The sequence below is a fragment of the Colobus angolensis genome, unplaced genomic scaffold (genome assembly GCF_000951035.1).
Source record: "Colobus angolensis palliatus isolate OR3802 unplaced genomic scaffold, Cang.pa_1.0 Scaffold8, whole genome shotgun sequence".
Lineage (NCBI taxonomy): Eukaryota > Metazoa > Chordata > Mammalia > Primates > Cercopithecidae > Colobus > Colobus angolensis.
This window is the reverse complement of record NW_012121820.1, coordinates 2,188,726-2,216,108: the sequence shown is the minus strand read 5'-3', so window position 1 is coordinate 2,216,108 and position 27,383 is coordinate 2,188,726. Positions and strand designations below refer to the sequence as shown.

The 27,383-nt window shown below is 47.9% G+C and overlaps 1 protein-coding gene across 2 annotated transcripts; it reads left to right on the top strand.

The window, feature by feature from the left end:
* On the top strand, positions 1 to 26,507 carry LIPG (lipase, endothelial). 2 transcript variants are annotated; one of them, XM_011928799.1, is made up of 10 exons: positions 1 to 374; positions 3,251 to 3,432; positions 5,380 to 5,559; positions 6,539 to 6,650; positions 12,578 to 12,799; positions 16,291 to 16,533; positions 17,539 to 17,659; positions 18,642 to 18,860; positions 21,845 to 21,949; positions 25,883 to 26,507. In XM_011928799.1, exons 1-10 carry the CDS (start codon positions 278 to 280, stop codon positions 25,902 to 25,904), a joined length of 1,503 nt encoding a protein of 500 aa, XP_011784189.1. In that variant the 5' UTR covers positions 1 to 277; the 3' UTR covers positions 25,905 to 26,507. The 2 variants fall into 2 exon arrangements, with proteins under 2 accessions (XP_011784189.1, XP_011784190.1); XM_011928800.1 differs by lacking the exon at positions 12,578 to 12,799.
* The last annotated feature ends 876 nt before the right edge of the window (positions 26,508 to 27,383 follow it).

Below are 27,383 nucleotides of genomic sequence, written 5' to 3'. Positions count from 1 at the left end.
AAAAACTACCTCTATAGGAGCGTGACAGCAGCGAGCCCTTGCTTCCCGGCGGCTCAGGACGAGGGCAGATCTGGTTCTGGTGCAGGCCGTTCACATTCGCTCCCTGCCACCGCCCGCGGCTCCGTGCCGCCAAGTTTTCATTTTCCACCTTCTCCGCGTCCACCCCCCAGCCCCTGGCCGAGAGAAGGATCTTACCGTCCCGGATTGCTGGAAACACCGAGAGGTGGTTTTTGTTTTTAAAACTCCTGTTTCTGGGGAGGGGGTGTGGCGGGGCAGGATGAGCAACTCCGTTCCTCTGCTCTGTTTCTGGAGCCTTTGCTGTTGCTTTGCTGCTGGGAGCCCCACACCTTTTGGTCCAGAGGGACTGCTGGAAGGTAACGTGCATTTATTTTTATTCCCCCCCCAGCCACTTCTCTGTGCTGAGTCCCCTCTGTCTTGCTGATTCTTCAATCCCTCCTTGTTCCTATGAAATTCTTCCTTTCCCACTGCGCTGCCCATTTTCTCCTCCAATCCACCTTGGAGTCCACTGGTCTCTCTGCGTGTCTGATGGGAGTATCCCCGGCAAGTCATGCAAAAGGCAAAGGCTGGCAGGCTGCACTGGCTTTTGCCAGCCCTCTCACCCCCACCTCCTTCCCTCAGACGGTGCTGGTGCTGTCCAGCCAGCCGACTGGCCTGGCAGCAGCTCTGAAACCTTGTCCTCATGCTGGAACCTGGCGGTTTGAGAGGCAAGAAGGTTGTTAGAGCTCTGTTTGCTGGAGCTGCCTTTTAATCTTGTTGTAGGTGTCTTGAAAGTTCAGGTGGCAGGATAGCTGGCTTTGACTTGATTCGTGCTTGCAGGGAGTATCTGGTGGGTCACTTGTGCTTAGAAGCTGCAGGGCCTATTCCCCCAGGTTGCCAGCCTTTTCCTCTTCAACACTCTTGTGCTCCCCCGACTCTTCCTCTTCCCACTTTTCCTCCCTTTCCTCCTCCTGGCATTTAGCTTTTCTTCCTCTTGGGTTCTCTATGGCAGCCTTTTCCAGTGGCAGCTTGCCCTGGGGGAGCCAGAGTCAGTCAGCTCTGGGGGAGTCAGAGTCAGAGTGAGAACTAAGTCAGCTGATTAAGCAGTGGAGGGCTGGGGAGCCCCTAAACTGAACCCCATCATCTCATTTTCTAGTCTACTGAGGTTGTGCCAAATGGTCTGTGTCCACTTTTGTATGTGTGGGAGGGTTACTGTGAATGAATGGAAAGCCTTGCTTTACTCAACACGTTTCCAACTCTGGTGCTAACTAGAAGCATTGTCTGGGGGCAGGTCTCATCTCTGGCTCCTCACCTGTAAAATGCTAAAGTTCCTTTTAACTTCTGTGTTCTGGGCCTCTGAGTATGTGTGAGTCATTTCCTTCATTCCAAAAAGTATTTACTGCATACCTACTTAGTGTCAGACACTATTCTGGGAGCAGGGGAGAGAGCAGTGGACAAAATAGATGGCAATCTCTGCCCTCGTGACACTTACATTTCAGTGGTGGGAAGACAGACAGTGCACTGATTAAAATACCAGTGGTGCTCAGTATTATGGAGAAAAATCAAGCAGAGGAGGAAGGTGGGGGATGCTGGTGGGGGAAGGTGGCATGATTTTATGATGTGGTCAGGGAAGGCCTTTCTGGAGAAGCTGACCATTGAGCAAAGAGCTAAAGGGGGTGAGAGAAGGAGCCATGAGGACATCTGGGTGAGGAACAATCAGAAAGTCCCAGAGGCTGAAGTGACCCAGGCCAAAAGTAGTAGGAATGCAGCTAGAGAACTTTGGAGTCAGAGCGGTCAGACGCTAAGAGGAAGAGTCTTTGTCCATGTGCGGGTTTATCCGCAGATCTGTCTCAGGAAACCAGGAGCCTCCTTTTCTCCTAGATTTCCCCATCTGGCTTCTGCGTGAGTGGCTATCTGGGTAGAAGGTGGGGAGTTGCTGAACTCATTATGTCTGTGGTTCAAATTTCTGCTGGTTGGGGCTTTTGTTCATTACTTTCATGACAGTTAACCTGATTTCCGCTCATATGCATTTAGCAGCATTTTCTGGAACCTTATCCCTCTTATATCTGCTGCATTCTTCCCCCTCTCCCTCTCCTTTCCCTCCACCCTCTCCACCGCTGTATCTCTTTCCTTTTGGTATCTTTTTCCTTGTGCTTCTTAACTCTGAGATAAATTAACTCCAAGATGACCATTTGGCATCTTTGTCTGCTGGGTGATAGGAGAATTTGATACTCTAACTTCCTAGCCAGTTATCCAGTGATGCATCCCAGGATGGCTGAAAGAGCACTGGGTGGGGTCCATTTATGACTTTCTGAAACAGTGTCATGATGACAGCACCTACCTAGTGTTAAGCCGCAGGGGCCATCAGTGACATGAGCTGCACTTTGGGAGCAGGGCCGTCTCCTAGGTGGCACTGTGCATGAGCAGTAAAGCTGGAAGGGGGGATTTTTGTTGTTTTTAGGAGTTTCTCCATGGCTTTAGTCATTTACTTAACAAGCCAGATGAATGCCTGGCACATGCCACCATTAGAAAGGGCACTGAGGATGCCTGAGGTTCCCTAGATGGGAACACTAGGGGAAGCCTATCTTCCAGCATGTCAACAGCCTCTTGCCTCCAATTCCAAAATCCACAATCTCTCAAAATTGGAAAATGCATTTGGTAACTTGTTTGGCAGCAAGACCTGGCCTTACCTGATCTGAACTTATTTGGCAGCGAAAAGCCTGAGATAACAGGAGGCTACTGGTTATCTTTATGTTTGCCCTCAAATGTGAGTGGTTATGTATTTCTCTGCAGAAATTTTAGGGTGTTTGATCCAGGGGGAATAGCCCAGGCCCCACTGAAAGCATCATATAATATATGGTGTATGCTCCATAATGCCTTTCTAAAATCTGAAAACTTCTAAATTCTGAAACTCACCTGGTTTCAAGCATTTCAGAAAAAGAATTGAGAACCTGTGATCTAAAAGTAGGAAGGAAGTAGAACTCCTTTTGATAGGAAAGAAGAGGGAAAAGCCAGAGAGAGATCTATTTATTTCAGAGTGACAGTAATTAATACTCTTTAAGTACAAATGAGATGTCCTTTTTTATAAAATCTTCACAGTTTTTCTGGGAGGTGAAAAGGAACATTCAGCAGATGTAAAAAGTGAAACCCAGATGGCTTAAGCAATTTGCTCACGATTGAACTAGAATCAGACTCCAGGTCTGTCACTCCCCAAGTCTGCTAGATGCACCCATGCTCTGTTCTGTCTCCCCAGATGAGCTCCACAAACCCAAAGCTATACAGACTGAGGTCAAACCCTCTGTGAGGTTTAACCTCCGCACCTCCAAGGACCCAGAGCATGAAGGATGCTACCTCTCCCTCGGTCACAGCCAGCCCTTAGAAGACTGCGGTTTCAACATGACAGCTAAAACCTTTTTCATCATTCATGGATGGACGGTGAGCCCGGGGAGGGAGCTCTGTAGCTTTATACAAGATTTGATTCCCTTTGTTTTGGTCAATTAGAAAGAATTCTGGTGTTTCCAGATTCCAAACCCTCTTCCCCCCTTTCCTTGTGGGCTGCTTGTATTTCAGACAGCTGTGAAGAATGTAACGGGCATTCACTAAGGGGCAATCTGGACTCCAGCAGGGTAGTATTAATGCTGGCATACAACGGGCTTTCAGAAAGTGGCTCTCCTGAGGGCAGCAGCCCAGCTCCACTGGCTCTTAAGGACCCCTCTAATTACACTTAATTACGCTGGTCAACCCTGCGTGGAGGGGGCTGTCCTGCCGTGAGAGCTGAGCTTGACTAAAGCAACTTGACTGGCTCCGAGAACCTATGAGTAGCCAGCTGGCCTGGATTGCTGGCTGCCCTTGGCATGATGCCCTCCTGTTTGCATAGAGATAGCCCCATTTAAAGGCACTGGGGCTCTTTATGTGCCCTAGCTGAGCAATTCACATTGAAAAGCTCATGACAAACTTCAACAAAAAAGGGCTTTAGTGCTCAGCTTCAGAAGCTTTTGACCAGCCAGGGATTTATTCATTCATATAATGACAGTCTGTAGGGAAATGGCACTATGAAGTGAGCAGATTTCTGCCTGGGCTAATTGGAAGGGGACAGTCCTCCTCTTAATGATGAGAAATTCGTATCTGTTACATGCTTTTGGGGTCTTTAAGTCTATCATCCACGGTTGAGGTCAGGGGCAGGAGAGGGCAGGTGCCTGCCTACCTAATTGAATGAAGAGAGGATTGAGAGCCTAGCCGTGCTCATCACACAACCTACAATCAGAATCATATGTTTGAATCTTTTTAAGGCCCCCTGTCAAAATGCAAATACAAGCTGCCTGCGACTTACAAATGGGTTGCATTCCAGAAAGTTCTTTTGTAATCTGTTTGGAACTTGGAACAGCAGTTTCCCATAGAAGCAAGATTGTAAATGGTGTTTGGGTTCCCAGGCTAGGCACAGAAAATCTATTTATTTGATAATGTGCTTGTGGATAGGTTTACAACTGGACCTAGTCGCCATTTATAACTTTGTTTCTGTGGGAAAATATGTTCTGAGTTGTAATTTGGGATTCCGGGGACAGATTTTCCCTACTCTGGGGTCAGGAAGGATGGCAGAGATGGGTTGTGGGAAGGGGTCATTTGTTAACTCTGCATTCACCTAGGAGACAGCATCTCCCTGCATCTCTAAGAGAGAAGCTAATTCTCCAGGACAACCCTCCCCACTGCCTTTGAAGGATGGACCAGGCCACTTGCCTGCCTGTAACAGGGACTCAGACCAGCCTTATGCCAGTATCACCCTTAACACATATCTCACAGTGGCCCCAACAGACAGTGGGGCAACAGCATAGGACATTAGCTAGGAAAGTTTTGATGGGAAATGCTGGGGATGTGAAGAGCAATGGAAGACAAATACCTGCATAGTGATTCTGCCTGTGCTGGTCCTGCTCATGTGCAAATGTCTGGTCCCTGAGCAGCCAATGTGCAGGTTCTAAAATTGTCTGGGGGCACTGGGCATGGTGGCTCATGCCTGTAATCCCAGCACTCAGGAAGGCCTAGGTGGGAGGATCGCTTGAGTCCAGGAGTTCAAGACCAGCCTGGGCAACATGGTGAGACCCTGTTGCTGCAAAAAGTTTAAGAATTATCCAGGCATGGTGGCGTGTGCCTGTAGCCCCAGTTACTCTGGAGGCTGAGGTGGGAGGAGGATGGCCTCAGCTTAGGAATTTGAGGCTATCTTGAGCTGAGATGGTTGTCAGTGCACTCCAGCCTGGGCAACAGTGAGACCCTGAGTCAAAAAAAAAAAAAAAAACGTCGGTTGGAGAGAGGGTCATATAGAACGGAATTTCGTATTTTTTAGGATTTCTGAAACCAAGAATAAAAAATAACTTCCGCTTTTCTCTGCAGATGAGCGGTATCTTTGAAAACTGGCTGCATAAACTCGTGTCAGCCCTGCACACAAGAGAGAAAGATGCCAACGTAGTTGTGGTTGACTGGCTCCCCCTGGCCCACCAGCTTTACACGGATGCGGTCAATAACACCAGGGTGGTGGGACACAGCATTGCCAGGATGCTCGACTGGCTGCAGGTACTGGGGGATGACAGGGAGTCTCCTGTTGCCAGCAGGATCTCAAACCCTAATCTTCTTAAGAAATACAGGTCGTGCATCTGTTGTCATGAACTTCTGGAAAAAAATCTTTGAGATTAAAAGTTTTATTGAATTAAGTATTGCTTGGAATACTTGAAAGTTGGGACTTTTTGAGAGCCTTTTAATTATTGATAGATCTCTGGATTTTTCCTGATACTTAATTTGCTGAAAATTGGCCTTATGGGTTGTTCCTTCCTGTCTTAGAAACAGATACCCTTAGGCTAGTTGGGGATGGCCAGGAACCAGGCCAGGCTTGGGATCTGAAATTCCTACAAAGCCTGCTCTCGTCTCTGAAGCATGGCTGTGTTGAGGGTGGGGAGGGGGTTATTTCAAAGATGCAGCCTAATATCTCTTTTTTTAATCTCGGTTCACTGCAACCTCCACTTTCCGGGTTCAAGTGATTCTCCTGCCTCAGCCTCCCGAGTAGCTGAGACTACAGGCGCCTGCCACCACGCCCGGCTAATTTTTTGTATTTTTAGTAGAGACGGGATTTCACTGTGTTAGCCAGGATGGTCTCGATCTCCTGACCTCATGATCTGCCCGCCTAGGCTTCCCAAAGTGATGGGATTACAGGCATGAGCCACTGCTCCTGGCCTCTTCACCACCACACTCCCCTCTCTTAGATACTGCCAGAAAGAACAGGAAACATGCAGGGAACAGCCACATATGCAGCCTCCAGTCATACCCTCCACCCTGCCCCCGTGCTTGGCATTTTCAGTGCCACCGTGTCCTTTTGGCCTCCCCTAAACTGTGACCCACACATGGGGCATCACCAGCAAAGCCAGTGGGGCCCTGGGGAGTCTCTGTGCCCACGGTCCCTGCGTCTCCTCCTACACCGTGATTGAGTTGTTGAATTGCTGGTGACTCTGGATCTCTGGACCCTGCTCTTCTGCTCACATACTTTGGTGACTTTCTGCAGGAGAAAGATGATTTTTCTCTCGGGAATGTCCACTTGATTGGCTACAGCCTTGGAGCGCATGTGGCTGGGTATGCTGGCAACTTCGTGAAAGGAACAGTGGGCCGAATCACAGGTGAGCTCTGCTTCTATCACCAATAGCCGGTGATTGCCGGGCTCCCTCAGCTACACTGAGCCAGAATGCTCCCAAATGAGGCAGCGGAGTGAATCACAGAGAGTTAACTCTAGAAGGAACCTGGAATGCATCTAATTCAAAACCTCCCAAATGTTCTTTTTAGTCACAAGAAGCTTTTTTTTTTTTTTTTTTTTTTTCAAATTAAACTCACACAGGTCCCCAACATATGAGACATGGAGAGAGAGGGGGGTGCTGTGGGTGAAGTGGGGTGGGTATGTGGTAGGTTGTGTTAGCCTTGCCAATGTGGGCTTTCCCCTTCCCTGGAGGCATCTCAGAGTCTCAGAGCACCAGGGAACACAGTTTGAAAACCATGGGTCTGGTCCAACAGGTGAGGAAACAGATACAGAGAGGTGAGGCAACTTGCCCAGGGGCAAACAGCTAATAACTCAAGAGCAGAAGCTGGATGGAGTCCTGGCCCCAAAGCTTTTGGGTGTTCACTTCAGGTCTCCACCCACAGACTCAGGGGAAAGGAATGAATAGTAGATTTTAGTTTGAATTCTGCCTCTGATTTCTATCTTGTCTCGCAATAGCCTGTTTCCCATGTTAAGGTAGCATATTTATGAAAGATAGCTACCAATTTAAAACAGGTGGTTCAACTTTGTAATAAAAGGAACCTTTCTGATGTTGGTCCCCAGGGAGTCAATAGAAAATTGAATTTTCCATGTTGAAAACTGCATCTTAGTGAGCTTTTAACATGAGAGTTTGGATTAAATCATTGAATGATTGTGAAAAGTGTCAAAGGTTTTCTTTCTCATTGATGGGCCCCTCAGGTATATACACAGAGCTTCCCCTATGCTACAATTAATGATAAATTTGTTGCCCTGAACTTCTATCATCCTTCCAGCATCATTTTATTTATATTTACCCCTAGTTTCCCCCTTACTCCCAAGACTCTAAGGGTGATCACCTAGAAGGAAAGATCTGAACAGTTCCTTGTCCTGCAGCATTTTCATTTTAAAACAAAACTCAGGCTGGATGTGGTGGCTCACACCTGTAATCCCAGCACTTTGGGAGGCCAAGGTGGGCGGATCACTTGAGGTCAGCAGTTTGAGACCAGCCTGGCCAACATGGTGAAACACTGTCTCTACTAAAAATGCAAAAATTAGCCAGGTGTGGTGGTGGGTGCCTGTAATCCCAGCTACTTGGGAGGCTTAGGCAGGAGTATCGCTTGAACCCAGGAGGTGGAGGTTGCAGTGAGCCGAGATTGTGCCACTGCACTCCAGCCTGGGTGACAGAGAAAGACTCCGTCTCAAAAAACAAAACGAAACTCAGGTAGAAGAGAGTCCTTAGCTAAATAACGATTTGGTAAAGGTAGAATTTCAGATTTCAGTGACAAGCTGATATGGTAGAATTTTAAAAAGAATATTTGTGAAGTTTTCCTGGCTCTCCTGTATCCTGTCCCTGGGCTTGAGTCTAGTATGTGCGTGCACACACGAACACGCATGCACGCAAATGCCTGTTGATCTAATGATTTGATTCATCCCAGCTTGAGAGCTTTATTTTTGATTTCCAAGACTGTGGGGCTTGAGCTGCCCAAAGTGGGCTATGCTTGTGTGACCACCCATGACTGCTTATTAACCCTTTGCTGGTGCAAAGCAGGTTGACCTGAAGCCACTCGGGTTCCATTGTCTGAGCACCTCTTCCTGGCCCCTGAATGAGAGGTGTGATGTTTCACATCCAGGCGGCTGAGTTCAAATTTCAGCACACACCAGAGTCAGGCCCAGGATGTCAGTAACAGTGACAAACTACAGATCTTGCCTTTCTCTGTTTCTAAATCTGAAATGAGATAGGGCTAGGGACGAAACTTTCCAGTTCTTTCCCCTTGCCTATTTGAGTGGCATCTGCTGGGGTGAGGGCTTTTCTCCTGAGGATGGCAGGGGAGCCAGGCAGAATGCTAACTAGTGCTCTGGGATGTTTGCATGGAGAGTGATGCCCACATGCCCTGAGCATAGCCTCTTCCCTCTGGCCTTTTTCTGTAGAGCAGGGGCATGGCCTCTGTCCAGTTGCCAAGCAGCATCCCTGACACAAGCTATTGTGTATGTCTGTTGGGGGAGGCTATGTCTTCTTCTCTCCCCTTGGTAGACTTCTCATGGACCTGTGGACCAGGTGATCACAGCTGGTAAGAGGACAGATTGAGGCTCGCATAGGGTCCTGCGTCCAGTGATGCCACTATGCCAAGGCCACCAGGCAGTCCTTAGCTTGGGCCTTGCAAGGGAATATCTGAACCCCAATCTTGCTTGGACCAGAGGGTGTGGATGGGTGTTTGCTAGAGTTTTACTTTCTTAGGCTTCTAAGAGAAGCCTGTGATATACTAGGAAAGAAGTCATATATTTATAATTAAACCTGTGCCTTGTTTGCTATAATCAGGTAAGCAAACAGATGAATTTATTGAAGAAATGCGTTCATGTGTGCAGGCTAGATGCTAGCTAATGTTAAATACCTCATGCGTGGCCGGGCGCGATGGCTCACGCCTGTAACCCCAGCACTTTGGGAGGCTGAGTTGGGTGGATCACCTGAAGTCAGGAGTTCAAGACCAGCCTGGCCAACATGATGAAACCCTGTCTCTACTAAAAGTACGAAAATTAGCTGGGTATAGTGGTGGGCGCCTGTAATCCCAGCTATTCAGGAGGCCGAAGCAGGAGAATCGCTTGAACCCAGGAGGAGGAGGTTGCAGTGGGCTGAGATCGCGCCATTGCACTCCAGGCTGGGTGACAAGAGCGAGACTCCAGCTCAAAAAAAAAAAAAAAAAAAGCAAAAATAAAAAACAAACGAACAAAAAAACCTCATGTATGACAGCTGCTTTACGCTACCTCTGAGCCACGTAGCAACCCTGAACATTCTACAGAGGGGGAAACTGGGACTCAGTGAGTAAAGGGCCCAATATCCTGGGCCCTATAAGTAGCAGAGCTGGGACTCCAACCCATGCTGTCAGATTCCGGATCCCACGCACCTCACTGCTGCACCATGCCGCCTTTCTTCCGCAGACGAGATAAAGTGGCCAGGCATGGTGGTGCATGCCTGTAATCCTAGCTACTTGGGAGGCTGAGGTGGGAGGATCACCTGAGCCCAGGAGGTGGAGGTTGCAGTGAACTGAGTTTGGGCCACTGCACTCCAGCCTGGGCAACAGAGTGAGACCCTGTCTTAAAAAAAAAAAAGTAGCTGTTGAACTACAGCAGGCCCTGCCCTGCCAGGCCAGAATGCACAGCCCTGGAAGTTTTGCATGCATGCATGTGTGTGTGCTTCATTTGCTGGAAAGGGCAACTTTGGAGGAGTCTATGACTGAATGGAAGAAGCAAGGGCTCTCTATCTCCCCTTTATTTAAGGAGGCAGTTCTCCTGGTCGTTCATCCCTAGTTAAAAAAGTTAAATGTGCCACTGCACCCCTGAATCTGTGGGCCACAGCTATGTGTCAGGGACAGTCAGAGCAGGGCAGGCAGGCTCTGGCTGGGTGGGTGAAGGCCCAGCCTTGCCTGCCAGCCAGCCTGTGAAACCCTGTCAGCTGCCTGCATTCCTCCAGTACAGCCTGGTTTCCATGGCACTGACCGTCTGGTGGGGACCTTTGTTCACACCGAGTAAAGAGCCTCTCTCTTGTATTGATTGCAAAGCAGAATGTTGCTCTCTCTTTCTCTTTCCTCCAGGGGACACAGTGAGAGGCAGAGAGAGGCTGCTGTGTCAGTACTGTGGTCCTTGCGGCCTCTGAAATGGGTAGTCGTCGGTTATTGCGGGAGGACGCTGCTTTTGTGCCATCTTTGCTTTGAGTCTTGGGCTAGGGATGAACCCTCAAGCAGCCTGGGCTCCCTTACTGTCTTGGTCGCACATAAAGTTATCTAAACTTGGCTGGACGTGGTGGCTCACACCTGTAATCCCAGCTACTCAGGAGGCTGAGGCAGGAGAATTGCTTGAACCCAGGAGGTGGAGGCTGCAGTGAGCCGAGATCACGCCACTGCACTGTAGCCTGGGTGATAGAGCAAGATTCCGTCTCAAAAAAAAAAAAAAGTTATTTAAATTTGTGGAAACTATTTAATGTTTCAGCCTCTACCAGTTCTCATATGAGTAATGAGTTCTGCAAGTTGACCGTCTACTCTAGACAGTAGCTCTGCCTGTTGTTTATCTTGAAGCTACCATCTCAAGTCTCCTGATGGGCTCCCTGGTTCTAATGTGCTGGGGTCTGGTGAAAGCGGTTGTTACCCATGTCCTCCTTTCAGGACTCTCATTGGTCACATGCCCTCCCAGCCTTGGTGTTTCGAGGCCAGGGTTTCTCAGCCTAGGCAATATTGACATTTGGGGCCAGGTAAGGTTTTGGTGTGGGGGGTGTGTGTGTGTGTGTGTGTGTTGGGGATGGATTGACTTGTGTACTGTAGCATGTTTATCTGTATTCCTGGCCTGGCCCTGCTAGATGCTAGCAACTCTCTCCATCAGAATGGGGGCAACAAAAAGGTCTCCAGGCATTGCCAGATGTCCCCTGGGGGGCAAAGCCACTTGTAGTGGTGAACCACTGTTCCAGCGGCCCTTCCTTTCTGGCACATTTCATCTCTTAACTTTCTCCAGGTCCTTCCTATGTGTCTGTAGGGCAAAGATCCGTTCTGGTTGGGTTAAATGTGGTTCCCATAATCACTTGGGCTTGGTAATAGTAGCTAATACTGATGGGAACTCAGTCTCTTAAGATCTCACATGGACTGTATGAATTAAGGTATAAATTCAGGTTCTATTTTATAAATGATAGTGAAACACAGGGAAGTTTTTCAATATTTGGCCCACAGCATACCTACTTTTAGGATCATCTGGGGAATGAATATCTATTTCTAGGCGCCATAATTCATATCTACCCACTAGAATCTCTAGGAGTTCAGGGACTTGTGAATCTGCATTTTATACTTTGCAAGTTCTTTTTTGGAACGATTTTATGTTAATGCAGTTTTCAAATCAAAAGATGGTGAAAAGTCTGTCTTACTGCTCTACTATCTGTCCATTTCCCTTACCCACCCTCTCCCCCAACGCACATGCATGCAGGTAACTAGTTGCTTGTGTGTCCTTCCAGAATGTTTTGTAGCTGTGTGGTAGAATTTAAATTTAACAAGCTCCCAGTTTCAAATATGAGAACCAGTGCTCTCAACAGTGCCGCTTGCCTGCTCAACACAAAACGTTTGGAGGCAGAAAGGTTTTCTCATTGTGGCTGCAAAATAGAGGAATTCTGGAGGCCTGATGTATGGATTCTCAGTGTGTCGGGTGTCCTGATGTATGGATTCTCAGTGTGTCGGGTGCCCTGATGTATGGATTCTCAGTGTGTCGGGTGTCCTCTTCTCTCTCACCATTCCATCCCTGGGCCTGACTCATAACTAAAGGAAGGGGAAGAATAAGTTCAGATACAAATAGCTCAGTTTGGGGAGACTGGATTCTCCTTCCAGAAGGACTTAGGCAGCTTAGTTATTCTGTAAAAATTCTGCTAAAATTAAGGACGTGAAAGGTGCTCAGTGGCAGGATGAATGGGACAAATGGCTTAGTTTTAGGCAGTCTGAGTTCTTTCTAGAACTGCTTCAGTTTTAACAGGAGCAGTTCCTTGGAGCTGTGTGGCAGCGTGAAACTTGTAGCTAGTTTACGGGGTTTGGCTGAGGTGTTGGGATACATGAAGGCTTCAGAAGAAAGTATAAATTCCATAACAATAGGATTTAACTTCCTCAATGATGTCTTGGGGTCAATTGCATATGGAAATGGGTTTCTTACTTTCTTCCATGCTTTCCACGTCTTGATTCTCCCAGCTGGACTCAGAAGGCATCTTCTTCATTCCGCACACTCAGACTTAACTTGTAATCAGGACTCCCTGACTTTGTGTACCTGACATAGCTGTTTTGGGGCCTTCTTCTGCTGCAGGTTTGGATCCTGCCGGGCCCATGTTTGAAGGGGCTGACATCCACAAGAGGCTCTCTCCTGACGATGCAGATTTTGTGGATGTCCTCCACACCTACACGCGTTCCTTCGGCTTGAGCATTGGTATTCAGATGCCTGTGGGCCACATTGACATCTACCCCAATGGGGGTGACTTCCAGCCAGGCTGTGGACTCAATGATGTCTTGGGATCAATTGCATATGGAAGTGAGTTCCCTGTTTTCTGCTTTGTGTTTGACTCAGTTTATCCCATCTCCTTCTAAATCAGCCCGAGCCTTTAGCGCTGCAGGCACTACGTGTTCACTATTCTCATCTCCTGCCAGAGGCCTCCAACACTGTTTAATGTTTCTCATTGTCCTCCAAGACTAACCGACCCAGTGGTTCCTACTCTGCTTTCCCATGCTTTAAGGTCACAATTGTTATTGATTAATTTCTTTTCTTTCTTTTCTTTCTTGTTCTTGAGAGGGAGTTTTGCTCTTGTTGCCTAGGCTGGAGTGCAATGGTGCAGTCCTCGGCTCACCGCAACCTCCACCTCCCTGGTTCAAGCGATTCTCCTGCCTCAGCCTCCCAAGTAGCTGGGACTACAGGCGCACGCCACCACGCCTGGCTAATTTTGTATTTTTAGTAGAGATGGGTTTTCACCATGTTGGCCAGGCTGGTTTTAAACTCTTGACCTCAGGTGATCCACCTGCCTCAGCCTCCCTAAGTGTTGAGATTACAGCGTGAGCCACTGTGCCCGGCCGATTAATTTCTTTTTATGACAAAAAAGAATACACATGTTTGTTGAAAAGGAAATCAAGCATTATAGACTTGCATAAAGCAAAAGGGCACTCCCACTCCCACCCCTACTTCCACTCTTCAGATGTAGCCAGTATAAATGCTTTTGAGTGTATCCTTCTAGTCTTTTTTCTTTGCAAATTAGTTGCATGCATATTTTCCCCCAAATCACATTGTTCGGCAACTTTACTTTAATTTTAATTTTTTTCAACTTTCTTTTTTTCCTGTAATAATATGTTATGGTTATTCTTTTTCATTTCTTTTTTTAAAAGACAGAATCTTGCTTTTTTTTTTTTTTTTTTTTGAGATGGAGTTTCGCTCTTGTTGCCCAGGCTGGAGTTCAGTAGCACGATCTCAGCTCACTGCAACTTCTGCCTCCCAGATTCAGGCGATTCTCCTGTCTCAGCCCCAGTAGCTGGGATTACAGGCACCTACCACCATGCCCGGCTAATTTTTTGTATTTTAGTAGAGACGGGTTTTCACCATGTTAGCTAGGCTGGTCTCGAACTCCTGACCTCAGGTGATCCACCTGCCTCGGCCTCCCAAAGTGCTGGGATTACAGGTGTGAGCCACTGCACCCAGCCAGAATCTTGCTATGTTGCCCAAGTTGGAGTGCAGTGGCTATTCACAGCTTACTACAGCCTTGAACTCCTGGGCTCAAGCTACCCCCTGCCTCAGCCTCCCAAATAGCTGAGACTACAGACATGTGCCACTGCATCTTGCTGTTATGGACATTCTTAAATATCAGAGCACACAGATTTACTAACATTATTTTTACAGGCTGTATAATATTCCATAGCATGGATACACTCTATTTTAATTTTTGGTAACATTTTAAAGAAGCAAAAGCATTTCATTTAAGTTTTTTCCATTCGCTTAACATTTTTCTTCTTCTTCTCCTTCTTCCTCACTGTTTCCCAGGCTGGAAACAAGCGATCCTCCTGCCTCAGCCTGAGATTACGGGTGCAAGCCACCACACCTGGCTCCAAAATTTATCTTCTGAATGCTTGAGCCTATTCTCAGCAGATTTGGGCTGAACTGAATTTGCTAAAACTGAGGTGTAGGGCAGTGACCAATTTTTGGGGGGGGTTGTTACCCTTTTACTGCCTTGGATGCTGACAGCGTTTCCTGTCTTGACCCCAGGCAGCTTTCTCCACTCGGATGCTCTGCCCTCCACATGTCCTGCTGTGTTGCTCAGTCTTCCCCTGTCCTAGTTTAATCCAAGTAGCTCTGCAGGGTTTTGAGGTCCATGCAAGGGGAATTTACTCCCTCCTCAGAATATAGGATGATGGCTTTTCTTTCTTTCTTTTTGTTTTCTCTCTCTCTCTTTTTTTTTTTGAGATGGAGTTTTGCTCTTGTTGCCCAGGCTGGAGTGCAATGGTGTGATCTCTGCTCACTGTATCCTCCACTTCCCAGGTTCAAGTGGTTCTCTGCCTCAGCCTCCCAAGTAGCTGGGACTACAGGTGCCCACCACCATGCCTGGTTAATTTTTTGTATTTTTAGTAGAGATGGGGTTTCTCCATTTTGGCCAGGCTGGTCTCGAACTCCTGTCCTCAGGTGATCCACCCACCTCGGCCTCCCTCACGATTACAGGCGTGAGCCACCACGCCCGGCTAGATGATAGCATCTCTTAAAGCTGCTGGTGCCATTGAGGCAGGGTTGGGGGTGGCTTTGCCAAATTTTTCATAAGATTCCAGAAATTATTTGGACCAGAAAATCCAAATTGTATGCCTAACTTTGTAACCAACTGTCTGTATGACCCTGAGCAGATTACCTCACCCCTATGGACCTTTGGGTCATAATCTTTAATTGAAGGCATTGAACTAGAATGGAGTTGGTCAACATCTTCTTAAAGCATCAGCTAGTACATGTTTTAGGCTTTGCGGGCCGTGTTGCCTCTGTTCCAACTCTGTTGATGTAGCATGAAAGTAGCCACAATAATACATAAACACATGAGGGCAACTATTCCAATAAAACTTTATTTACAAAAACAGGTGGCCAGCAGGCGTGGTGTGATGCACCTGTAGTCCCACCTATTTGGGAGACTGAGGCAGGACGACTGCTTGAGCCCAGGTGAGGATCACTTGAGCCCAGGAGTTTGAGGCCAGCCCAGGCCACATAATGAGATACTGTCTATAAAACAAAAACAAAACAAAGCAAAAAAAAAAAAAAAGAAGTAGCCAGCCTGCAAGTCATATTTTGCTGAGCCCTGCATGAGATGTTTAGGATCTCATCCATTTGCAGCATTCTGTGGCTGGCTGTATAGACCTATTAGGAGGTAGTGACTCTTGCTGCACAGCTCGTCTGCATCACTCTATTTAGCACTTATTATATGGGCTTTCTTGCTCTTTATTGCTTTGTGTGTATTCGTGCTGTCTTCCCACCAAGAGAGTGAACAGTTAGGCAGCAGGAATGGCCTTAAATTCTTCTACATCTTAATGGGAGCCTAGCACCTTCCTGGACATTAATTAAGCATTACACAGGCTGGGTGCAGTGGCTCACATCTGTAATCCTGGCACTTTAGGAGGTGAAGGTGGGAAGATTGCTTGAGCCCAGGAGTTCAAGACCAGCCTGGGCAATGTGGTGAAACCCCTTATCTACAAAAACTACAAAAATTAGCCAGGTGTGGTGGTCATGTGCCTGTAGTCCCAGATACTGAGGAGGCTGAGGTGAGAGATCACCTGAACCTCGGAGGTTGAGGCTGCTGTGAGCGGTGAGTCATGATTATCCCACTGCACTCTAGCCTGGGCAACAGAGTGAGACCCTGTCTCAAAACAAACAAACAAGCAAAAGAAATACATGAAAATACTAACAGCGGCAATGAACAGCTATCACCGATGAGGATTACAGTATTTATTGTTTGAGTGTCTAGTCATCGAGAAAAGCTCATCCTTTATGCTTTCTGTCTCTCCCACCCCCAGCAATCACAGAGGTGGTAAAATGTGAGCATGAGCGGGCCGTCCACCTCTTTGTTGACTCTCTGGTGAATCAAGACAAGCCAAGCTTTGCCTTCCAGTGCACTGACTCCAATCGCTTCAAGAAGGGGATCTGTCTGAGCTGCCGCAAGAACCGTTGTAATAGCATTGGCTACAATGCCAAGAAAATGAGGAACAAGAGGAACAGCAAAATGTATCTAAAAACACGGGCAGGCATGCCTTTCAAAGGTAACCTTCAGTCCCTGAAGCATCCCTGAGGAAGGCCCTTATACCTCCTTCTTAATACCATGCTGCAGAGAAGGGCACGCTAGCCCAGGAGAAGTGGCCAGCACAATTTAATCAAATCATTGCAAATCAGATTACACTGTGCATGTCCTAGGAAAGGGAATCTTTACAAAATAAACAGTGGGGACCCCTTTTGTGATGTGGCTATCAGTCCATGATCACAATATCAGTATCTTAAATTTTTATCTTGCATTTAACTTTCTTTTTTTTTGAGGCGGAGTCTCGCTCTGTTGCCCGGACTGGAGTGCAGTGGCCGGATCTCAGCTCACTGCAAGCTCCGTCTCCCGGGTTCACGCCATTCTCCTGCCTCAGCCTCCCAAGTAGCTGGGACTACAGGCGCCCGCCACCTCGCCCGGCTAGTTTTTGTATTTTTAGTAGAGACGGGGTTTCACCGTGTTAGCCAGGATGGTCTCGATCTCCTGACCTCGTGATCCACCCGTCTCGGCCTCCCAAAGTGCTGGGATTACAGGCTTGAGCCACCGCGCCCGGCCACATTTAACTTTCAAAGCTGTTTCATGTTTGTTTTCTCATTTGATCATCACAAGAAACATAAGGCAGATGAACAGTGAACCAAAATGACATGTTACATTTTCATAATGCACTGTAAAATCACAAGGTGTTCTGGGTACTGTGGGTATTATTTTACTATGAGGAGGTTGAGGCTCAGAGAGGTTAATATCTTGGTCCTTAATCCAGGGGCACATAGTTAGAAAGTAGCTAAGTGAAAATCCTCAAAAGATCTAACCCCGAAGCACAGGGCTCCTTCTTCTAGACTGCAGTGGCCTCTTATGGCATTGGACAGAACAAGAGCAGATGGGGTCTGCAGGTTGGGCTCAACCAAAAGGACACCAGCCCTAAAATCTCTGTGCTGGGTGACTCAGTTTGGGTCGGGGTGTCCTGTGATGACAAGCAAGGGTTACAAGCATCTTTGTTTTGCTGTCTCTGCAGTTTACCATTATCAGATGAAAATCCATGTCTTCAGTTACAAGAACATGGGAGAAATCGAGCCCACCTTTTATGTTACCCTTTATGGCACTAATGCAGATTCCCAGACTCTGCCACTGGAAATGTAAGTCATCAGTTTCCCTTGCTGGGTTTGGGATAGAGAACAGATTGGTTTGAGAATGAGAGAGCACAAGGGAGCGTGTGAACAAGTGCAGCATGCAGGATAGTGGAGTCCGACTGCTTGGGGAGGAGCCAGGTGGTCTGGCTGGCCTCTGCAGTCCTCTCTCCTGCTGCACCTTCTCTACCAAGCTCTGACTCAGCGTTTCAGGGAGGAAAGTTCCTGGGATGAATCAGCATCATGAGAAGCTGCTAGATCAGCGGCTGTATCAACTGGGCAGAAACTGCTGTTTCATTCCAGGCAATGCCTGATGAGGCTTCAGGCAATCTGGAATTTCATAAACGTCATCCCTGGACCTTTCCTAATGATGTGGCTATGGGAGGGGTGCATAGCAATCTGTATATATTTGTTGAGTATCCACCAGGGACAAAGCGTCATGCCAAGTAATGTTGGGATTGTGATGAAACATCATCAAAGTAGCTCACTTTTCAGGGCTCAGGGTCTAGCTGGGAGACCAGGTTTGTACATGCACATGCATACTCACACACAGATGGGGCAAGCAGACGAAGCCAAGCCAAATGAGAGGGACAGACAGGAAGCAGCTAGGAGTTCGGGGGAGACAGATGCCTGTGGGCTGAGTGGAACAGCGCACTTGAGTGGGGATGTGACTTCTTTGTGTTTTCTTATTGTGTTCTTTCTTGGTTCTGTATTTTCAGGAAGTAGCATAAGTGGGGTGGAGGGGGTGCCCAGGAATGGTTTTGGTAAGAAGCTGGAGTGCTGTGGGCGGAGTTAGTTCGGCCCATGTGGAGTACACCTCAGCTTCCATCTTGGTCCTGCTGGTGGGAGGTAGAGGGTTAGAGGTGGGGGAAGGACTCACACTGTCTTTCTGCTGTCTGTGTGGGGTTGTTACTGCCACTGTGTCACCCCACACAGTGTGGCAGTTTTCTAGCTGTCAGGGGAGTGAGATCAGCTTCTCTCCAACTTGTAGAGTGGAGCGGATCGAGCAGAATGCCACCAATACCTTCCTGGTCTACACCGAGGAGGACTTGGGAAACCTCTTGAAAATCCAGCTCACCTGGGAGGGGGCCTCTCAGTCTTGGTACAACCTGTGGAAGGAGCTTCGCAGCTACCTGTCTCAACCCCGCAACCCCGGACGGGAGCTGAATATCAGGCGCATTCGGGTGAAGTCTGGGGAAACCCAGCGGAAGTAAGTGCCTCCTGCTCCTTCTTCTGCCTGGTGTAGGTGGGGAACAGAAGGCTGTGCCTCTGCCACTTCCTTTCCTTTGCTGCATCCACCCTCAGTCCTTCCCTCCAGCATGCAGGTAAAACCTCAAACACCTTTGCAAGGACAAGTGACTTCCAGATCAAGCCTTCTATCAACTGTTACGCATCTCATGCCCTGAACATAGGCCCTCAGGGAGAAGGGTGGGCCAGTGGAGGCAGGAATTCAGCCCTGGCCCTGTTTGCCAGGCCTTGTGTTAGCCTGGAGGAGGGGGACTTCTCTTGGACCGAGGTTTTTAGGAGTGCTGCCTTGTTGATCTGTTTACTGTGGAATCCATGCAGACAAAAGGCTTTGCTTGCTTCTGACCAGAGCAGACTGGAGTATCACGTCCAGGGAGCCCCCATGGATGAGATCTGTGGGAGGAGCTGGTTTTCCCCAGCGTCTGATTTTCAGAGCATCATTAACTCTCCTTCAGAGGTTCTAAGTCAAGGATGTGGGGCTGTGGTCCTAACTGCAAGTCACAGAGAATCCTCTGTGCCACACTAGCTGGCAGTTTCCCATTTCTTTTAACCCCAAGCCTAGCATAAAAGATCCAGACCTTTCTATCAGCTCCTAACACCGTGCCTTGACTCCCTGAGCAGGCTTCTTTCTAAACAGAAGCCAGGGAAGCCTGCGAGACCTTTGTCAAGAAGGGAGAGTTTCTTTAACCAAGTCCTTCAGCTGACCTCTAGAGAGGTCACTGCCAGCCTTGGCATGGGAGGAGGCAACTGCCCCCCTCTTTGTCCCTCCTCTGGCATTTTCTCCATTATAATTCCGGCCATGTCTGGTTTACATTCATCATCTGTGGCACAACTTGGCAGCAGAGGGAAGTGAAGTGAAGGCTTGGAGCCCTCAGCTGAATGATTCTAGTCTAGAAACCTGTGAACTGGGGGTGGTCTAGACTGTGTATCTTTTACTTCTCTTGGCCCTTGCAGGTGCAAACTATACCTATGGGTGTGATAGCAGGCAGATGATCACTTATAAATAAAATATTTCAAATAAAATAAACACCTATTAAATCACCATTGAGACCTAAAAGTATAAATAGTTTTCCATACGGGTTTAGATATAAGATTTTTAAAAAGTAAAGCATTATAGATACAGTTGAAGCCCCTGTGTCCTTCTCTGCTCTACCCTTCTTTTTTCAAACCAAATATAACTCATATTTCAATATTAACAAATGTTAGTGTGTTTCCTTCCATCATGTTTTTATACCGTTAGTACTTTTTTTTTCTTTTGAGACTGAGTCTTTCTGTGTTGTCCAGGCTGGAGTACAGTGGCACAATCTTGGCTCACTGCAAACTCTGCCTCTCAGATTCAAGTGATTCTCCTGCCTCAGCTTTCTGAGTAGCTGAGATTACAGGTGTGTGCCACCACGCCCGGCTAATTTTTGTATTTTTAGTAAAGATGGGGTTTCACCATGTTGGCCAGGCTGGTTTCAAACTCCTGACCTCAGGTGATTGGCCTGCCTTGGCCTCCCAAAGTGCTGGAATTACAGGTGTGAGCCACCGCGCCCGGCCCCCTTAGTGCTTCTGTTTATATACATAAACAATGTATAGATTGTTTTGGATGCTTCTGAATTTTACATGAGTGGACATAATATTTTACAATTTGATATTTTCATTCTAATACTGTTTGTGAAATTTATCCAAAACCTAAAGATCTAATCTATTCTTGTTTAACTCTGTATGTAAATCACCATTGCACAAATAGTTTTGCCATTGTTCTGCTGAATAAGTTAAGTTGTTATTGCTTTTTTGTAGTTACAGATGGTGCTGAGATGAACATCCTCTGCATTTTCCTTGTGCACATGTGTGTGAGGGCTGTTTTTCAGCATGTGTTCTAAACAGTGGAATTGCTGGGTTGTAGTATATGCATTCTCCAGCCTGAACAGATATGATTAAATCTGTCTCCAGAGTGGTGGAACTAATTTTCCATCTTAACTATGGATGAAGAGTTCCCTTTTCCCTCCTTTTCATCCATGTCTGGTGGGACGTTCTTGTCATTTTGTTAGGTGTGAATGGGCCCCCTGCTGTTGTTTGAATTTGCATTTCCTGATTGTGCGTGAGATAGGTCATGTTTTTATATGTGTTTAAACATATAGGTCCTAAGGTCCTTAGGGCTTCCTGGGAAAGGTTCTTAAACTGTTCTGAATGGGGCTTTTGTCCTGCCTCAGCTCCAGGGTCAGGTGCCCCACACACTTAAGGATTACGTGGTCACGCTAATCACACGCCCCCAAGGCTGTGTGGGGCAGCCATAAGTTACAGGGAAATGGTTATTAGGCCCTGATTCTTTCCTGTGGGTCTTGGCTGTCCGTTTGCTGAGTCTTTGATTTGGACTTGCGGCTGAGTTGCAGCTGCTCTTGCCAATGGATATTTACAGAGCACTAGACTAGAGGTACTTTGAATCACTCCATTCAAGTTTACGGTCTAGTGGAGAAGTCAACCACAGAAATCAGCAAGCAATTTCACGTAGGGCATAAGGTTTTAAAATAAAAGGTTTTTTTTTTTTTTTTTTTTTAACTCTATGTTGCAAGAAGTAGCAACACTAACAAAAGCAAAGTTTATATAAGGACATACTTTGTAACCAGTTGAAAGGCCAAGGGAGGGTTAGGTTAATGAGGGCTCAGGCAGTCAGGGAAGCTTCTGAGAGGCTATGGCCTTGACAGGCAGGTGGCCTTTTGGATAGACAGTGGGAAGCAGGTAGGAGAGGTCTGGCTGAGGCTGTATGAGGCTGAATCATGGAAGCTTCAACGTGAGACACAGTTTAGAGTCCCTGCAGTAGCGATGGGGAATTCTGAAGGCTTTTGAGTCAGGGCATGGCATGAAAATTTCACCCCTGCCTCCTCACCCATCTGCCTTGAATCCAGAAAGCACAGCTGGATTCCCCCTAAAGTTCTGGCTACAGCAATGGTTTCTTTTCCTTCCTAGACTGACATTTTGTGCAGAAGACCCTGAGAACACCAGCATATCCCCAGGCCGGGAGCTCTGGTTTCGCAAGTGTCGGGATGGCTGGAGGATGAAAAATGAAACCAGGTAACCAGGACGTTTTCATGTGTTCCACCCAGGACATGTTGACATGATGATCTCCTAGCATGTGCTGAGGATGGATCTGGGTGCGAGGGACATAGCATGAACAAAACAGATAAAAATCTCTTCAAGAAGCTGGGCCAGGCGTCGTGGCTCACTTCGGGAGGCCGAGGCAGGCAGATCACCTGAGGTCAGGAGTTTGAGACCAGCCTGGCTAACATGGTGAAACCCGGTCTCTACTACTACTACTACTAATAAAAAGCTGGGTGTGGTGGTGCATGCCTGTAATCCCAGCTACTTGGGAGGCTGAGGCAGGAAAATCGCTTGAACCTGAGAGGCGGAGGCTGCAGTGAGCTGAGACCGCAGCCTGGGTGAAAAGAATGAAGCTCTGTCTCAAAAAGAAAGAAAGGGCTGGCTGCAATGGCTCACGCCTGTAATCCCAGCACTTTGAGAGGCCAAGGCAGGTGGATCACGAGATCAGGAGATTGAGACCATCCTGGCTAACACGGTGAAAACCTGTCTCTACTAAAGATAAAAAATTAGCCGGGTGGGGTGGCGGGCGCCTGTAATTCCAGCTACTTGGGAGACTGAGGCAGGAGAATGCCGTGAACCCAGGAGGCGGAGCTTGCAGTGAGCTGAGATCACGCCACTGCACTGCAGCCTGGGTGACAGAGTGAGACTCTGTCTCAAAAAAGAAAGGGCTGGCTGCAATGGCTCACGCCTGTAATCCCAGCACTTTGAGAGGTGGGTGGATCACCTGAGGTCAGGAGTTTGAGACTAGCCTGGCCAATGTGGTAAAACCCTGTCTCTACTAAAAATACAAAAAATTAGCCAGGCGTGGTGGCGGGCACCTGTAATCTCAGCTACTTGGGAGGCTGAGGCAGGAGAATCACGTGAACCCAGGAGGCGGAGCTTGCAGTGAGCTGAGATCACGCCACTGCACTGCAGCCTGGGTGACAGAGTGAGACTCTGTCTCAAAAAAAAAAAAAAAGAAAAAGAAAAAAAAAGGAAAAAAAAGAAAGAAAGAAAGAAAGAAGCTGACCTGCGAGGAGATAAAGAAGCAAGTGAAATACTGTAGATATGATGTTGGAAGTGGTAATGTCTCTTCTGCATTTTGTCCTGCCTCAACCTGTAGGGGTTCATTGCACGTGACCCTACTGGCATGAGATTGTCTCTGTAACTAAGTCCCTGGGTTGGTGCCCCTGCCTGCCATCTTTGAGGTATCTTTTTTTTTTTTCTTTTTTTCTTTTTTTCCTTTGAGACAGGGTCTTACTCTGTTACCCAGGCTGGAGCGCCGTGTCATGATCCTGGCTCACTGCAGCCTTGACCTTCCCAGGCTTGGGTGATCCTTCCACCTTTGCCTCCTGAATAGCTGGGACCACAGGCACATGACACCACACCGAGCTAATTTGTGCATTTTTTGCAGAAACAGGGCTTCACCATGTTGCCCAGTCTGGTCTTGAACACCTTAGCTCAAGTGATCCACCTGTCTCGGCCTCCTAGAGTGCTGGGATTACAGGCGTAAGCCACTGTGCCTGGCCCCTGCCATCTTTGATTGACATCTTCTCTGTAATAACTAGAGCTGTGGGAAGGTGCCCAAGGGCTCCTAGCTTCCTTTGGCCACCAGGTCAGGGTTGGGAATGGGGTGGGAGATAAAGAGAAGCACAAAGCATATTCTCCTTTCTTAGGTTTTCTAGAACTCACGTGAGTGTGGGCCTAATTCTCCCACACCTTTTTTTTTTTTTTTGAGACAAAGTCTAGCTCTATCGCCCAGGCTGGAGTGAAGTGGAGTGATCTTGGCTTACTACAGCCTCTGCCTCCTGGGTCCAAGCGATTCTCCTTCCTCAGCCTCCTGAGTACCTGGGATTACAGGTGCCTGCTACCATGCCTGGCTAATTTTTGTATTTTTAGTCGAGACAGGTTTTCGCCATGTTGGCCAAGTTGGTCTGAAACTCTTGACCTCAAGTGATCTGCCCACCTTGACCTCCAAAAGTGCTGGCATTACAGGTTTGAGTCACTGTGCCCTACCCCAATCCTCTGCCTTTTTGAGAAACAGAAATGCTCATATATGTGGAGCTAAGTGAGACAAAGGGGTTGTCATGCTTCACTATCCCCTTGTCCCATGCTGCAATTCATTATTTCAGATGTGAGGAAGGCCCATCTCATGGTGTGAGGCAGTGGGCTCATCCTGGGGAACCAGCCACATGCCTTCTAAGCCGAAACACCTGCTGAGGAGGAAGGGGACTGTCTCCCCACACCATGCCTGTCCCCACCCCTTGCTCTAACTAGGGTACTAGATAATAATAGTGCTGTGGTACACCTAGCACTTAGCTTGGGCCCAACCTGCACCCAGGGACTTACATAATGATGTTTATCATCAACACCACTAAGCAGGGGTTGTTATCCCTGTGTACAGACGAGGAACCGGGGCTCAGGGAGATGAAGTTTCTCTCCCAAGGCCCCCAGTGCTGGCAGAGGGAGTTGAAGCAAGTCAGTCTACTCCAAAGCCTGCGCTCTTGAGCACCGAGGCTCCATGTGCTCAGATGAATCACCTCACCTCTGTCTGGGTATCCATTATCAGGCAGCTGTGCCCATGCTCCAGGGCCCCTGTGATGAACCGTTTGCCACCCCCGAGGCTGGGCTGCATCCCAGCTGCTCTGTCTCCTGTTTAGGAGCTCAACATGACCACAAGCACCATCATCACAGGACTCGTGCCATCTAATTAAGGGACTCGGTCTAGTGTAGGCTCGTATGATTTTCTACTATTATAACAATTGTAAATCTTTATGTATTTAAATGTATACATTTCAAAGTGTTTCCACATATATTAACTTCATTGATCCTCCAGACAACCATGTAGATTGGACACACCCAGAAAAGATGGCTAAGGAAGGCTATTCTTTTTTATTGAGACAGGGTCTTGCTCTGTCACCCAGGCTGGAGTACAGTGGCAGGATCACAGCTCATTGCAGCCTCGACCTCCCTGAGCTCAGATGATCCTCCTACCTCAGCCTCCTGAGTAGCTTGGATTACAGGAATGCGCCACCATGCCTGGCTAATTTTTGTATTTTTTGTAGAGATGAGGTTTCACCATGTTGCCCAGGCTGGTCTCTACCTCCTGGGCTCAAGTGATCTACCTGCCTCGACCTCCCGAAGTACTGGGTTTGCAGGCATGAGTCACTGTGCCAAGTCAGGATGGCTATTCTTCTGATAAAGGCTAAGATATTTATTCTTCTTTCCCACATTGGAATTCATATACCTGAGAACTCTATGACTCACCCTCTCACTACTAATTTTAGAAAACAAGCTGTCCTTTCCATTTCCCTCAAAAACAGTAGGAGCCCAAGTAATAAATGAACATTAGGAAGTCATAGCATCATATGTAACATGTTCAGCGTCCTCCCTCCTGACATGGATGCTGTTCACATGTTCACTGGTAAGGAGCCTGAGATTCAGAGAGGTTCAGTGGTTTGTTCACGTAACTGAGACTAGAATCCAGGTCTCCCAACTCTCAGTCTTGCCCGCTTCCTGCCAATACAGTGTCTCTCTTGTATTTCTAGATCAAGGCAAGGAGGATGCTTTGATAGTTCTCCCCACACTTGTGTGTCTGTGATTGTGTGTGTGTGTGTGTGTATGTGTGTGTTGTGAGTGGATATTGTGCTAAATATGTCAATGCAAGAACTGTGATGTACTCAACTCAGGGTCCAGAGAGTGCTGCAGCATGGTGTTTCTCAAAGTGCATTTGTGGCTTCTCAGGTTAGGGAGAGAAGGCAGCACTCAGGACCTTGTCCATTTATTCTGAAAGGAATACAGGTAAAATAGTCCTGTGGAGTGTCAGAAAGTTTTGCCTTGAGGTTGGCAGAGCACACCCTGAATACAGGTTCGCATGTTTGCTGGTGCGTGAGCTCATGAATGCCACTCTCACACGGTTTCTTTCAGTCCCACTGTGGAGCTTCCCTGAGAGTGCCCTGGCAAGTCTTGCCAGCAAGGCTGGAAGACTGCCTGCTATCCAAGCACATGGAGGAGAGTTACTGCTGAGGACCCACCAATGGGAGGATTCTTCTCAGCCTTGACCCTGGAGCTCCGGGAACAACTGGTCTCCTGTGATGGCCGGGATTCCTCGTGGGAGGGGACTGTACGCTGCTATAGCTCTTGCTGCCTCTCTTGAATAGCTCTAACTCCAAACCTCTGTCCATACCTCCAGACCACCAAGTCCAGATTTATGTGTAAGCAGCTGGGTGCCCAGGGCCTCCCGTGCACACTGGATTGGTTTCTCAGTTGCTGGGCGAGCCTGTAGTCTGCCTGACAAGGAATGCTGGCTCTGAAGACGCCCTGTGTAGAAGGCTGTCAGCTGCTCAGCCTGCCTTGAGCCTTAGTGAGAAGTCCTTCCAATGGGAGCTGACTCTTGTCAGAATGGCAGGTCTGGTATCTTGTTCAGACCCTGACTGTTGGGGTTCTCATGGGTTGCACTGACCACACTGGTTACATCTTAGCCATTCCGTCCTGCTCCCCAGCTCGCTCTCTGAAGCACACATAATTGGCTTTCTTATTTTTCTGTTGTTCATTTTTTTATTTGGAGATGGAGTCTTGCTCTGTGGCCCAGGCTGGAATGCAGTGGTGCAATTTCAGCTCACTGCAACCTCCGCCTCCCGGGTTCACACCATTCTCCTGCCTCAGCCTCCCGAGTAGCTGGGAGTACAGGTGCCCGCCACCATGCCTGGCTTATTTTTGGTATTTTTAGTAGAGACAGGGTTTCACCGTGTTAGCCAGGATGGTCTGGATCTCCTGACCTTGGGATCCGCCCACCTCGGCCTCCCAAAGTGCTGGGATTACAGGCATGAGCCACCGCGCCCGGGCTGGAGTGCAGTGGCCGGATCTCAGCTCACTGCAAGCTCCGCCTCCCGGGTTTACGCCATTCTCCTGCCTTAGCCTCCTGAGTAGCTGGGACTACAGGTGCCTGCCACCTTGCCCGGATAGTTTTTTTTTGTATTTTTTAGTAGAGACGGGATTTCACAGTGTTAGCCAGGATGGTCTCGATCTCCTGACCTCGTGATCTGCCCGTCTTGGCCTCCCAAAGTGCTGGGATTACAGGCTTGAGTGTTGTTCAGTTTTTAATTGAGCAAATGTTTATTGAACACTTAAAATTAATTAGAATGTGGCAGTGGACATATTACTGAGCCTCTCCATTTGGAACCCAGTGGAGTTGGGATTTCTAGACCCTCTTTCTGTTTGGATGGTATATGTGTATATGCATGGGGAAAGGCACTTGGGGCCTGGCGGAGGCTATAGGATATAAGCATCAGGGACCCTGAGGCTTTAAGTGGTTTCTATTTCTTCTTAGTTATTATGTGCCACCTCCCATATGAGTGACATGTTTGATCACTAGCAGAATAGCGAGCAGAGTATCATACATGCTGGGGCCAGAATAATGGCTGGTTGC